This window comes from Molothrus aeneus, chromosome 7 (genome assembly GCF_037042795.1).
Source record: "Molothrus aeneus isolate 106 chromosome 7, BPBGC_Maene_1.0, whole genome shotgun sequence".
NCBI lineage: Eukaryota > Metazoa > Chordata > Aves > Passeriformes > Icteridae > Molothrus > Molothrus aeneus.
The window spans coordinates 11,182,595-11,197,747 of record NC_089652.1 but is presented as its reverse complement, the minus strand read 5'-3'; the positions used below and the strand labels follow the sequence as shown (position 1 = coordinate 11,197,747).

Below are 15,153 nucleotides of genomic sequence, written 5' to 3'. Positions count from 1 at the left end.
ATTTCTTTTCCCAACTGCTTAGACTCCAATCGCTTTTGATGCTGTAATCACTTTGTTCTCCCATCATTATCATCCTCCAGCAAGAACAAGTTTGACAGACCTTGTATTTCCCATGGGAAAGGCAAGCAGGAAAAACTCACTTTGTTTTCAGCCTTACATTATCACATCATAAAGAAACACACACACTCTTTCTCCTCCATAGGTCACATGTAAGAAAATCAATACTGGATATACAGGTCAAACGAAACTGACACACCAGGATTTATTTATTTACCAGGTCAGAGGATATACAGCTGACATGCACCCATCACTTAGCTTCTTGAGTTGTACAAGAAGTGACCAAGATGCACAAAAACCAAGTAAGATATTATAACAACCCATACCTTGCAAATGTTGCTCCCACAACTTGGTGAAAAAAACCCCAATAATCAGACAATGCCTGGCTATGTTTTTCTCGTTAATTAAATATGACAGCATGCAGTTAAATCCAAAAACGTGTCTTTACACAGCATTCCCCATAATATGATCTTTTACTGAACTTTTGCTTGGAAGGCACAGTAATACTGTTTCTGAATCAAATTCAGAGAATTTTCATTTATATAGTTCATATATAGTGCCTGACCTAGACAGAAGGTGGAGTCAACAGTGCAAACTAGTTACTTTCAAGGCCTGAGGAAAGGAAAGGCTGGGAAGAGTTTCCCATTCTTAAAAATATGCTGAGACAATTCCTTTGAGAGTGATTTAAAACTTATGTCATTTTGTAAACTTTTCCAGCTGTCAACATTTCATTTGCTTTAGACTCCATCCAGAAGAGTGGGGTCAATGAAGTGCTACATGTTTTTCTCCTGTTTTTGAGAGAAACAAATGAACTGTTTCTTTTTCTTTACCAAGGAGATAGCTACAGCTGATTCCAGCTATTTATTATGGAAAACCCATTGTTTAATGCAACTCAGTTTTGTTTCTAGGCAGTGCCTGAAGCTCAGAATTGAGCTGTCCTTTAATCAACCCCCAGTCGCTCCCACCACAGAAGAGAGCACTGGGGATGCTGTTGTTTGGCTTTGCTGCCACTTCACATCCTGCCAAGCACCCCGGTCCAACCCAAGCCCTTGTGACAGTGCTGTGCACCTGGGCCCTGATGCTGCTGGCCACAGCAGGCTCTGCTGCACGCAGCAGCACGGGTGCAGGGACAGAGTGCCAGGGGGCCTTCTGAGCCAAGACACGGCACTGGTGTCTGTGCCAGCCCTCAACCAGCCCAGACAAAACAGCTATTCAGCAGGGAGGAAACTGCAATCCAAGTGGCATTCACTGCCTATGTTGAACATCTGCAGCCCTGGGGCAAACAGCGGCAACACACACTCAGGAAAACATGCTGCTCTTTGCACAGTGGGTTTCTTTGGTGTACACAAGATCTTAATGACACATTCACTGACTGCTCCTTGTATTTCACCAAAGAAAATTAAGAGCATAACTCTCACTCAATTAGCAAAACAAAAGCTTGTTCATGTTTTTTAGAGCCAACAAGGAAATACAGTATTTGGGACCAGAGGCAGGGGACACTATAATGTACCCTCAATTCTGCTTCCTCAGGGGAAAAAAATCAACCAGTAAAACATGTTTGGAGAGGGCATACTGACTTTTAAAACATTTCTGCCTAATCCTACATTTGCTTGTTAGCTAGCACCTGTAACTATCAGCCTGCCAATGTCCATTTATGGGTTGACAAGAGCTGTGGGTCTGAAATTTCACCAGCTTCCACTAGTTTCAGCGAGCCTGCCCTAGCAGCAGCTTACACTGGGACTTTCACTTCCACACTCAGGCCACACCAACACATACAATGGAAGTCTCATACCTGCATATTTTCTCTCATGTCAGTGGCCTCTCGCAACGGGTGCACTGCCAGTTTAAAGATGTCATCAATAATCTTGAGACCGGTGTTCCTCAGCATGGTGTACTCCCTTGCCTTCTTCCCTATCCTCACTGAGAGGCTACGCTTCTGTGCCTTCCCGCCTCCACTTCGGTTGGTTATTGCAATGTGAACAAAGAGGGTAACGTGCTCCATGATATCGCCAACAAAAGAGCGCAGTGGGATGTGCCTGTATCCGGGTTGTAAGCACTCCAGTGGGATGGTGTACTGTCCTATGAACTCATCCCCAATGTAGTCATCGTCCAAAACAACAAAGCGGATCATGGCCAGCTCCGGTAGATTGATCTGGAACTCAAAGCTTTCATCAAAAATAGGGTTATCACTGTTCTGCTGCACAGTTTTAGTTCTTTGTTCAGTGCAGTCTGCAGGAATCCCATGTATTTCTATGCAGACATAGGGGTCTATGACATCCCCTTTTGCACACGCACCCTTGGGCTTTGGAAAATTCTGCCCACTGATAATTTTGACGTGTAGGACCTGCGGGGAGACGCCAGGAACAATACCCTTGGTATTTGCACTGAAGTAAGACACCTCGTCGCGCATCACTGAAGGCCTGAGAACATACCCGCATCCCCCGTTCTGTAGAAACCAACCAGTGTGTAGGTCCATCATGGGCCCTGGGGTCTGATAGTTCATTGCCACTATCTGGCAACCACAGTTCCAAAAATCTTGAGGATTTAAGTTACTCGAGTCTATCCTCATAGCACTCGGATATACCCTGGACAGAAACTTTTTGTTGTAGTTAACAAAATCTTCAGGGTATTCGTTTGCAATCCGACTGGCTTCTGCCTCACTGAAGGAGCACATTTCCCAATAATTTTGAGATTTCATGGATGTCTCAAAGTCTTTGTACTGGATAGATTTGCATAGGGACACCAAGTCAGACAATTCCTTGCAGAGCCAGATCAGCTTTGGTTCCCTCGAGAAGTCCTCTGACAGTCTTCGGGATATTTCAGCCTCTTCATCTTCATCCGTGACCTCTCCTTCTAATACATCCTGGCCGCAGGGCAGTTTCTTTCCCTTCACAATGATCTTCATTTTCAGTTTCTCAGGTGATGGGAGGTAGGCTTCTGAGGATAAAGGTGCCTCTGTGTACAGTTTGTTTCCAAAGATTCTTTTCATGTGTTGCACCACCACCTTCTGCTGCTGTACAGAGCAGTGGTTCCCCAAGCACAGAATAAGAGGGTATTCTGAGGCAAAGAAGGCCAATTTGTTTATTACTTCGATGACATTTCGAAAGGCAAGTGGCGATGTCATGTTGTTGCGGTTACAAATAATGGGTTCATTATCTGGGCCATCACAGACATCCAGTTCAATACTCCGGCAGCTCATCTTTAAAGCTCTGACATAACCATTGATATCAGCCGGCCCTCTGAGCTGGTCTTCTATTAGATATGTATTGTGGGATGCATTGATGTAGTAATGTGACAAAGGCTGTGTCATGTCTTGGACAATTTTTTTGTGCTCTGGGTCAAAAATATCACATTCTGAGGACAATAAGTATTGAGTAAACCCATCAATGGCAAGAAAACCTTTCAACCGCCCTTCTTCAGAAAGCTCATACCTGCGTATAATATCTAGACACATTTCTTCTGTTATGTGGGTCACTCCTTGCTCAGCCTCTAAAAACAGCATGAGGTCATTGGCATCCAGGTACTCTTTGTTTTTGGATATCTGCACAAGTAAGAAATACACTTCGGGTCTTGTGCAAAGTTCACTGAACGCTTCACAAAACTCTTCTTTTGTCACTCGTGTTGTCAGTTTCTCTTTGCTCTTCTGAATTTCCTTAAATTTTAATCTAATCTTTGATTCCTTTAAGGTGGGGTTAAGCTTCTTTATTAGCTCCACAGCTGTATCTTCTAACATTATGCCATTGCCATCAACATCTGCTGCTTCGAATACAGCTTTTAACCAGGCAAACCGTGGGGTATTATGGCTGTTTTCCATCAAGTCCAGGGGTTGTTTGCTACGAGAAACTAAGTACCTTAATCCTGATACCCAAATATTGGCCACATCAGCTGAATTGGCAACCAAGTCAAGGGACTCATAGTTCTCACCATGAATTACTGACAGTGCACAGTCCTCAGAAATCTGATCTGCTAGTCCATTATTCCTGAATGTCTCTGTGTTCTTCCCTAGTCTGATTTCTTTTATAGCAGAAATATCAAGCTTGGCTTTGTCCAGATCCTTCTTGGAAGGCTCCCAGCGAAGAGCCTGCAGGTCAGGATCCAGAGTAAAAAAACGGTTATAAATCCGGGAATTTGGACGAACTTTCTTCAATTCACACCCAGCCTGCATAAAGCTGATACAGTCGCTGGCACTGCTTATTTTCTTCTCTGATGGCATGCTGCTGAAGGACACTGTTTTCTTTCTTCCACATTTTTGGTTTGAAGGATCCTGTGGAATAATTACATTAAAAGAAAATTAGCAGGTTTTCTTTGGCCATTCCACAAGTGCATAAATAATAGAAAAGGTACATTTATGTAAAGATAATTAATGTTCTTCTGAACCTCAAAACACAACATCTTATTCCTTCCCACGATTCAGTTCCCTACTGAGCTATAAAAATATACTGAGCTATAAAGCGGCTTGACTGACTGTGGCATTAGAGATAGCAAGTTTTCATGAGTGACATTTGCAGCTATTAAACTGTCCTCCAGATCTCAGCAACTTGCTACAGCTGTGAGGAAGCAGTACCCAGTTGTATACGTTATGTCCAGTTTCAAAGCAGATATATCACACTCTCTTGTCTCCCCACTTGTTTGGAAAAGTAGCTATTCTGGTCATTTCTGTGTACAACAACTACAAAGCACTGCAGGAAAATAGACAGCCAGACAAGAAATCCAAAGCGTTTGCCTTTAGGATATATTTTCTAACTCCTCTTGAGAAAATACTCAGCCAGACATGTGAGTGTCTTCTCAGTATCAACTACTTCTTGTAAAGCCAGCTGCCTACAAAGCTGTCTGTAATGTTAGCGCAGCAACTAAACTTGAACCTTTCCCTGCATATTATCAATTCAAAACATCTCACAATAATTATGAAGTATAAATCATTCTTTTCTCTGCATGATTTCCATCTACCCCATTAGTAAACTATCCAACAGCTACCAAAAATATTTTTAAAGCATCACTTAAGACTGCAATTAATTGTGAAAAACTTGTTAAAATTGCTTTCCCTACTATTTCCCTAGCCACTACCAATACTTCCTTAGTTTTCTGCCTTTTGTTGTTGAAGGGACCTCAGCTGCCTGAATTTTTAATGGAAAAGGAGCCACAAGGCAAGGAAATGTTGATGCTGGGACTAAGCACTCAGGCCTCCACTCTGCTGCCTCAGGCCCAGACACCAGACCTGCATCAGGCACCAGCTTCCCAACAGCCCCTGGGGATCTGCTCTGAGATGCCAAAACCCCTGACTCCCAAATCCTCTGCAGCCTGGACTTCCCTTCCCTACCCCAGCAGCTGGTTGCTCTCAGCTGCAGTTTATCTGCTGTGTCATTCAACCTGCTCAGGCAATACTCCTCGGCAAATCCTATGAATAAGCTCTAGCAGGGCCCTCCATCCACCCATCTCTGTCCTTTGATGCTCTGCACTGTCTGAGTAGAAACTTGTGTAGCTCCCCAAGCCACAGAGCATCAGTTCTGATGCTCACAAGGATCTCTCCACTCTTCATTTGCATGTCTGTATAGACACTTTTAGCAAATTAGTCATATGAATGTTTCTACAGAATTGCTGCTGTCATTCACTCACTTCATTCAATAACATCCAAAATATTTCCAAACCCCCAGGCCCCTAACTACTGAATTTAAAGGCATGGAATCTACTGAGAGCAAAATTAAGACCTCTAAACTTCTTATGACAAAGATTTCTCATTAAACCAGTACAGAGACTTCTACTGACAAGAATAATTACTCTTGCCATTTATTTAGTACTTATGAGAATGGGTCTCAAAGAAACAGGAAGAAAGTCAATGAAGCAAGTGCCTCAGGTCAGCTACTTTTTAAATTACAGTTTTATGCTAAAATATTCTGTTCCTGCATTAACATACTGTGTCTTAATACATAGCTTTGGTTATGACCACCTCCAGGCAGTAGATGCTAATGAATACGGACGAATTTAGCAGATCACTCCGTGGGTTTTAGAAGAGCCTCTTCTTTTTTATTTCCTTATGTTTACAGGAGCAGTATTTAGATTTAACATTGATGATTAATTAGTATTATTTTCCTCAGATAGTTAGATGTATTAATGTCCTTGGAATCTGCAGTGATTCATTCCTTCATAGGTTCCTCAGGGCCAGACTTGGAAATCTCATCAGAGCAGCCTATCTGATTTATCTACAGGTCTGACATTTTGTCTTAACTAGGGAGGCACAAATGTTATGTAAATACATTATTTTCTGCAAAAAATAAAAAACATTTATTTTTAGTTCCAAGATACCTGTGTCTTTTGATCAAAGCAAGTCAGGGAATTAATCAGCCATTTTTCAGGTATTCAGCTGGGGAAAAAAAAAAAACCTAATTGACCTCATGGACAAACAACAAAGGTTTCCTTTTAACATTCAGTTTTAACCCCTCAGGGATTTTGGTGGGGATTAGATTATCCTCTGTGTTGTCTTTACCTGCTTTTATTTTTGATAGCTATTTCTGGTTTTGTACTTAGTTGTAAGTAAGGAACATCAAAATTGTTAAACAGCACTTCATATCAGAGTGCTTCAACAGCATTCATATCAGAGTGGGACTTCCCCGTATCTTTCAATCAATGGAACAGAATTCAAACCTAATCCACAGACTAATTGCCTACAATTAACAAGATTTAATTATTATTGACAGTGATGGGATTATTTTAACTGATACTAACAATGCCCTCCATCTAATGTATAATACACACCAACCCCACAAAACTGCAATTGCTAAGAGAGCTTACTGCTGCATCAGCTATTCCCCTCTTGGTCTCTCCAGACTAGGAGCAGACTCAGTCTTTCAAAGTGAGAGCTGTTATTTTAGATATAATGTGAAAGTTTTCATTCATAATTATCACTAAGTTAATTATTCTGGTCTTGCAAAAAGTCAAAAGGTGTTTCTGTAAGTTCCAATGCTGTTTTCTCAGACTGACAGCCCAGGCACTCACCTTTGCATTAGCACGCTCCTAATGCTTGAACAAGGCACTCTGGATGCTGACACCATGGTTCAGCCGGGCCACACACCTCCAGATCCCCAGTGACCACCCTGGGGAGCAGAGGAGTGTCCTCCCACCACTGGGTCCCACTCACACCGATGCCTGGAGGGGACTATTTCCATACCCTATGCCTCCTCACTGATCTTATGCTTGTTCGACTGAGACTCCAGACTTTGTGTTCTAATTTTAGTGTAGCTATTGCTTTCTCTACCTTAATCCAATTTCAACAGATTGATCTTCTAAAACAAGACATCCAGCTAATAATACTGTGCTGCAGTGTCTCCAGTGGCTAAACTGCTGCTCCATTTTACTGGATACTAAGTACAGGAACAAGTACAGCCACCCAACAAACTAAAAGCTGCCAACATCTTACATGGATAGATAGGAAACCTGCTACCTGCCAAGAACATTCCCACTGCAAGTTATCAAAAAACCTCTCCTCAGTGTTCATCCATGCAGGAGCACTTGTTCCTCTTCATTAACCAAAGCAATCAGAAAGCACAATTAGATGCAGCCCTGAATCTTGGAAAGTCTATCTTCCTCCAAGATGCTAAGGTCATCAAAATTGATCTTGCCTAGGTAACAGGACAGTAACTGGTCTAGGACTGCCCTTTATCCTCAGTCACTTGTACTGATGGAACTGAATTTATTGTGGCAGTGAAAGATGAAGAAGAAAGGATGAAATTTGCTAAAAAAGATCTACATCAATGTGAAAATGAGGACCTAACTTGTAGATTTTTCACTCTAAGATCTTTCCTACCAGAGACAACCAAGCTCCTTACATGGAAAACCCTGTGTTTCCAAGGCAAGACACTTTTCAAAGTGACTCAAAACTAGAGGTTCCTCCAGTTCTTTGGTTATCCCCTATAAGGAGATCTAACAGGACAACTCCATCTCCCTCCTGCTCCCGAGCCTGCACAGTATCAATTATATAAAATACCTCAAGACCTCAAACACAAGACCACATCAATATGCACTCAAATTACAGCATATGCACCCCTGCTCTGAAATCATTAAGGACCAAGGAGATGTATCTGTGTGCTGGCCTGACTGCATCCTAACATTTTCTCAATGCTTCTAAAGGAAGGATTCAGAGCACCACTCTAAGCACACTCCCAAAAATAGGAGAAGCTCTCCTGTTGAACACATCATCCTCGTCAGAGGGACTGGATACATAAACAGTAGGATCACTAAGCCATCAGCAGTTGTGGGAAAACTCCACCCCGTTCACCCTGACCTCTGACTGCTCAAACTTCTGCTGTTTAAATCAAAGAGCTAACAGAAATAAATAAGTGGGATTTTAAAAAAATGAGTAAACATGCTCTCCACCTCATCCCATCCTCTTTGTCAAAACTGTAGGACATAAATTGCCCATCTAAAGTTAGGAACCAGAGCAATGATAAGAAGTAGATAGCAAACCTGCACAGAAAGGTCAAGCTCATTAAATATTATTTGTCTGAAATTAAGTTTCCTGAAGGCTCTCTAAAGCTTTGACAGTCTTCCAGGATTCTGCTAAAGAGGATAAGAAAGGCAAAAACCATCACTTACCCAAACACACCAAAAACCCTTAAAGACCTGCAGGGCTCCTGTGAAAGGATGTGAAATTCAGTAATAATCCCGAGAGATAAACTCTTTAAATATGATTAAGGGCTATTTCCCCAAAAAACAATTCACATTTTCACCAGATTGATTCTAATATTTGACATTTCTCCTGAACCTAGCACTAAGAATCAGTAATAGACAGCTTAGTCTGTCCTCACAAATAGACTGTAATAAACAGTCCTAAAAGCTCTGGAAACTCCAGATGATCCAGTTAACTGGTCAACTGATTACCTGATTTTCTGTTTTGTAAGAGAAACAAATTAACTCTAAGGATAATCTTGGGGGGCACACTTTTAGACATTTCAGTTATACAAAGACAGAATCTCAGTCTCTGAAAACCTTAAGGCTTTCTGTACTTGTGGCTTTACTTGTGGAAAATGTACCTTTAACAGGAAAGTAAAGAAGCCAGTGAGTCACTAATGGCACTCAAAGCACTGTGTAGCAGGTTGACAAATGACAGAGTAGTTTTTCTAGAATGAAGTAAGCCAGAGCAGGGAAGATTTATACAAACCATCCAAAAAACCACAAAGTCAAAGCCTGGGCCAGGGCTGCAACTGGATCTCATACACCTGTGAGGCCCAGTCCATTTGATCAGATGTAGATCAAAGCTTGAACCCACAGTACCAGCACATGATCAGGACAGGTAGCAATGATCACTGGAAGCCAGTATTCATCCTTAGCACACAAAGCTTTGTTCTGTAAATCTAAATGCCATGTTCTGACCATCCTCAGAGAGTAAGTATCCTTGGACTGCCCATTCTGCAGATTTAATCAACTCTTCTCACAGTCCCTGCTATCACACCAAATTAAGGAGCTAAACTCCCTCTAATCCTTCTTGGCAAGGCCTATAGGATCTCAGCATCAGGTACATACCCACTGTGACAACTCACATGTCAACAAAGAAAAGGTTGCCTACTCAAAATTCATCCAGGCTGACAACTCATGGCACAAAGCAGCTACCTTTGCACAGCGGCTGAACAGCCAAACCACCTTATCCCTGCTGCAGGCAGCTATGGGGATGCTGCCTGTTACACTTGGGCTAACACACAGCTCAGAAGATGGCAAGGGCAATGTTACTGCTGTGAGATCAACCTTGGTAGCCTCTTGAAGGCAAAATTCCTACTAATTCAGGGATTTGCGTACATGGGGAATAAAAACCAGATCCAAAATTTAACACTCACACTGTTAAAAGCTGAGCTACACACGTAATGGAACAAACAGAAAACTTAAGGCCGACCAAAAATACAACATGGATACATACAAGAGAAACAGCTTCAGAACACAGAGTCCAACAACTCTCTAAATACCAAAACAGTCCCACTGGCATGTCTGCAAAGCCAGCGAGTTGTCACTAACCAGCAGCTTAACTCAAGCACAAGCTCCACACAGAAGCCTCAACACTATCACAATTCATAGAGAGCAAGGACTAAGGGAGCTCAGACACAGGAAAGAAAAGTGTCCTGGGGAACTGTGAGTAATATCTGTATTTACCAGCAGGCTTTCCTCAGCTCCCCAGGACTACCAGGATATTGGGTTTGGGAAGTGGGCTCTCACCAAGACCTACAATAATAACTATGGCCAGCTTCTCGTGAAAAAAGTCACCCTGCAAAATGGGTACACTGCAAGGGCAGGAAAACTGAGTGAAGACAATAATATCCCCATGGAGAAGATCAAGAGGAGGCAAGACTATAATCGCTTATCTGATTTCCTCTTTTGCTCCACTACTAAAAAACACTTTCAAGTACTGTTGTGTTAAGACTGGAAGGAGATACAAAAGAATGTCTGGAGCAGATCTTCAGGAAAAACACCTGAACCAAAATGATTTGCTGCTTAAGAAATGCTTTTTTGTGTACTTGCTTTTTTCATTTTCTTTTTTAAATGACTAGCACTACCAAATTTATTCAATTTTACCTTGAAGAAGACTTATCTTTGCTGTTTAAATGACAAATTAGAGCAAAATAATAAACCAGCAGCACATAAAGACTCCATCTGGAAATGCTTTTTGGAAATGAAAAGCACACAATGCAAGAGGGGTTTATTTTCTGGCATGATACCATGCTGAAGTTACTACTTTTCCCTTCTTTTTTAGAAGTAGGGCCATGAAGCCAAGGTTGAAAAACTTCCAAGAGCACAAAAGAACATGAGAGTCTACAATAAGACTACCACTTTCCAGAGCTTTCTGCCATTGTTGCTGAAGTGTCATCCAACTGGTTTCCATCAGGGCAAGTAGCTCTCCCTTTATGCATTAAGCAACATCTACAGAGAGAAACAGATTCCTGTATGGCACTTCAATACACACACACAATGTCTCCATATAAGCCTACAGAAGACACCACCTGATGAAGATTTTTCATGGATAAGGTCCATTCTCCCTGAAGAAAAAGCCCCTTCACTAAGGACACCCCAAGTGCCAGATCTACTTCAGTTGGAAAGGAGGCTTATAGTTGGTAAGGGACTGACCCGCCTCATTGGATGTAATGTCTCCAACCACTACTACTCCCAAATATTCTACTATTTTCAAGTGCTTGGGTTGCTCACAGGCTCTAATCTTTCTTGGTCTACAAGTGCACCTTGGACATGGATTGGACTCATCATCCTGCAGGGAATATAAAGCTGAGAAAGACAGACACTTTCTGTCTTCAAGCAGAAGTAGTAACATCAAGGTCTGGAAAAAGGGGATCTCAGCTGCAGCATTCCCAGAAGAACTCCATTGTACAAATCCTCATTCTGTAACAGAACCTCCTTTGAAGGCATCTGACACAAAAATTAAGAGAATAAGAGAATGCCAGTAGCAACTCAGGAGGAAAAGCCAAATAATTTTAGAAAGACCTAACTAAGGAAAAACATGCCCAAGTGGTACTCCCCTTCATTACATCTCTAAATACTTGATTGGCACTGCATCTATGAGCGGGTAATTTTCACTGTCAAAATAATGGAAAAGCTGAAAAAATATTTGATTAAGATTAAAAAGATGATTAGCATTACCTATTTCCGACATTATGGAAAACAGAGCTTGTCAGACTAACCTGATATCTGTGCTTTTATGATATTAAAAGTTTGGATGATACACATGAAGTCACTGTAATAGACTCTAATGTAGTATGGTTTTTGCAATGTAGTTGACCTGGTAGTGAATGACATTCTGATTAAGAAGATACAGCAATAAAAATAAACTCAGAAGGCATTAAATTAATCAAACACAAGATAAATGAAAACTTTCAAATACAACAGTAAATGTGAAACACTTATCATGAAGAAATGCTTCAAATGGGATCCTGCAGGGACCCATTCTTTATCCCAGGGCTATTTAGCATTTTTAGTGTGACCTGGAAGAAAGCATAAAATCAATACACATGGAGTCTTGAGATGATACAAAGCCAAGTTTCAACAGTGATGAATAACAGAATGTGAGTCAGCAGTCAAAAGACTGCTTGACAGGCAATACATAAAAAAATAAGTATCTTCCAATAAGGAGCAAAATACAAGGTCATAATTCTAAAAACACAAAGGCCAGCCCTTATTTGCAGGACTCTGACACAGGAGAATAATTTTGGGTTAAAAAAGTCAACTTTGTCATCATGGATGATCAGCACAGAATGTAACAGAAAGATCACACACAAAACAGTATACTTGGTTGTATAAATATCGTATCTACTAGGATAGAAAAGTTCTAATATTGTTGTATTTGTCCACCATGTGATGCTCTCAATTTAGAAACTACCTTGAAAATTGGAAAGTTCACAAGTGCCACAAGAATCAGGAAGATTTTGGAAAACACATTCAAGTAAGAGATTAGAGATTCTTTTAGTTTAATACATATATTGTCCGTATTGATAATTATTGCATTAGTATTAATAAAAATGTGCATGAATATAAGGAAAAAACTTAACAGACACCCTATGCCCTAATTAAGGGATATCTGGGCACTTTTATTCAGAATGTAATGCTATCAATTGAGTAGTTTAATTAAACCCTTAATCGATGTACTTTAAGAAGTCCTTCAAATTATATTTCCTTATGGATCCCCTAGAAACTCAAAATGTGGACTAATGTTGTCATAGATTTTAGATCACAAAATATTTTGAGCTGGAAGGGATCACGAGGATTAAATATGAAGATGATTATATAAAGATTATGTGAAGATCAGTACTATCAAGTGATACATTCTTTTAAATCCTGGAAATTGACACATTCAAAATCAAGCCAAGACTCTAAACAGGAAAAACAAAACTGACAATGGTCATAATGTCCCAAGGATGCTGGAGAGTCTTCATCACTTTTTCATCAGCACCTGACTCCTTCCAAAACAACATCCCACAAGATCAAACATGATTTCATTTAAGCCCTATTTAATGGGGAGCAGACCAGACTTCAGTGCTATTTTTTGGCCTGATTATTTAGGTATTAACTCAAAAATTAAATCCTGTGCTTTTCCAAGAGAAAACAGTTGAATGGGACTGTGCCTTCTGGTCTGGTATCATGGCACTGGAGATTACCAAGCACTGGGGGCCCAAAATAGGGTGACCAATTTAATTTCATTCTGAATCTTACAGCAGTCCTCCAGGAATAAAATGTGTAATCCAATAAGCCACACAAATCTCAATAGGCTAATCACATTATTTTAAACCCTTTTTAATCAACTTAGATTATTTCTTCATTAATCACATTTATGCCAATTCAGATCAGCCCCTATACCTAAAATTAGCGATGAAGTTACAAAAATCAATAAAATTAGGTAATTAAACTGGTTTAATGGGATTTTTTTAAAAATTCCAATTGTCAGTCATAACTGAATTATTAAATAGGTTGAGCTAAAATACATAAAGCTGAATATGAAATATATGGACAAGACAGGGCAGTGTTTTATCTGACCTATAACACACAGGTCCCTGCGCAGCCCTGGCACTGCGCAGCTCACCCGTGTGCGTAGAGGTGGCACTGTCCCCTTTGTGATTTATTAACCCTCATGCAGACACCTTGTCAACAAACTCCATCACAAAGGAAGGATCAGGGAAAGCTTTCTGATTGCTCCTCTACAATATAGGCACCGAAATATGGCTGTACTTAACCACAGGCTCAAAAATTCCTCAAGTATTTTTTATTTTTATTTTACTCCCATCTACAGCTTTTTAGCTTTGCATCTATGGGCACAGTGCATAGCAGACATCCCCCTTCAGCACCCCTGGGCTGAATAGCAAGGTTTACATAAATCATGCCTGCTGGTATCAGAGCAGTTTCAAGCCATGAAATGTGCTCCTACACTGCTAAAGGAGTTGGCAGGGCTGAAAACAACGTACAAGTGAAACAATTATTTCAGTGGTGCACTTAGCAACGGTATGACAAATTAAATATCTCCCTTACAAGCAAAACACAGATTTCTCCATTAATAGAAAGGAAAGAAGGATTCAAGAAACAGCTGTGGTAGCCTCATTAAATCTTATTATGTGACTCTCATAAGTAGACACATTCCAAATTTTTACCAATGCAGACACAGAATGTTGTCATTACTCATCAAAATAAGTAGTAAATTAGGCAGGTTACAAACACCTTGATAAGCTGCAAACTGCAGCATCATAAACATCCAATTTTTTTAAAGAATAACTGATTTGCTATGGAGATGTGCTACAATTTTTAATTGCATTCCTTCAAAATTATCCACCTTCAAGGGCAAAACTCTCCTATTTCCCAGAGCCCATATCTTAGGGAGAAAAAAACCCAATTGCTTATTTGGTTTAGGATTTTTTAACAAATAAAGGAATGCAATTATAATGTAGTTTTGGTCATATAAATACATTTGCTGAATAATCATAAATCTTTTATCTTAGAATTAAACTATGTGCATTTCTGAGTATTACAATCCCTTGGGTTTTATACATGAATTTTTACAGTTTAAGTATATCACCAACCTGGTATAATTGCCTCCATTCAGTTAATATTTAATTTTATGAACTAGAGGTTAAAGGGGTTTTAGAAAAAACTGAACTCTAACCACTGTATAACTACACTTCAGTGCTACATAACTTAGCACTTATGTGGAGAAAGTAACACCTCAAATCTGCAATAGTTTTGTACACTTGCAACATTTAGAAAATGTTGAGCAATAAGATAAATGTTGGATTTGCAGCCAGAAGAGTGGGAACCTCCTGGCTTCTAGTTCAGTTCAGAAGCCCAGGAAGACTTTGAGGAAACACTATCTGCTCTGGATTTGTCTCATGGTCTGCACAAGACTCAAAAATGTTTCTGACACACCAATCTCAGCACCTTCGGAGAAAAGGCATCTTCTGCCAGGGTCTTCATCCATCCCTTCATAGGGGACACATGGCAGAAAAAGGGGAGTCTAGAACTGGGGGCAGGATCAGCTGGGCTGGGGTTTGGAGAAGCTTTTTGTTTTAAGAGGCCCAAGTTTGGTATTTGCCTTCTAGAGGACAGAAAGCCACAGGCCCCACTGCTAAACCA

General features: G+C 40.5%; 1 protein-coding gene across 1 annotated transcript in view; it reads right to left on the bottom strand.

Annotated features, from left to right (window-relative positions):
* PLCL1 (phospholipase C like 1 (inactive)) overlaps window positions 1-15,153 on the bottom strand; it is a 179,976-nt gene that overhangs the window by 36,517 nt on the left and 128,306 nt on the right. Inside the window, exon 2 of the mRNA XM_066553557.1 lies at window positions 1,850-4,321. Within this exon, the coding sequence (XP_066409654.1) occupies window positions 1,850-4,321 (2,472 nt within the window). The remainder of the gene's footprint in view (window positions 1-1,849; window positions 4,322-15,153) is intronic.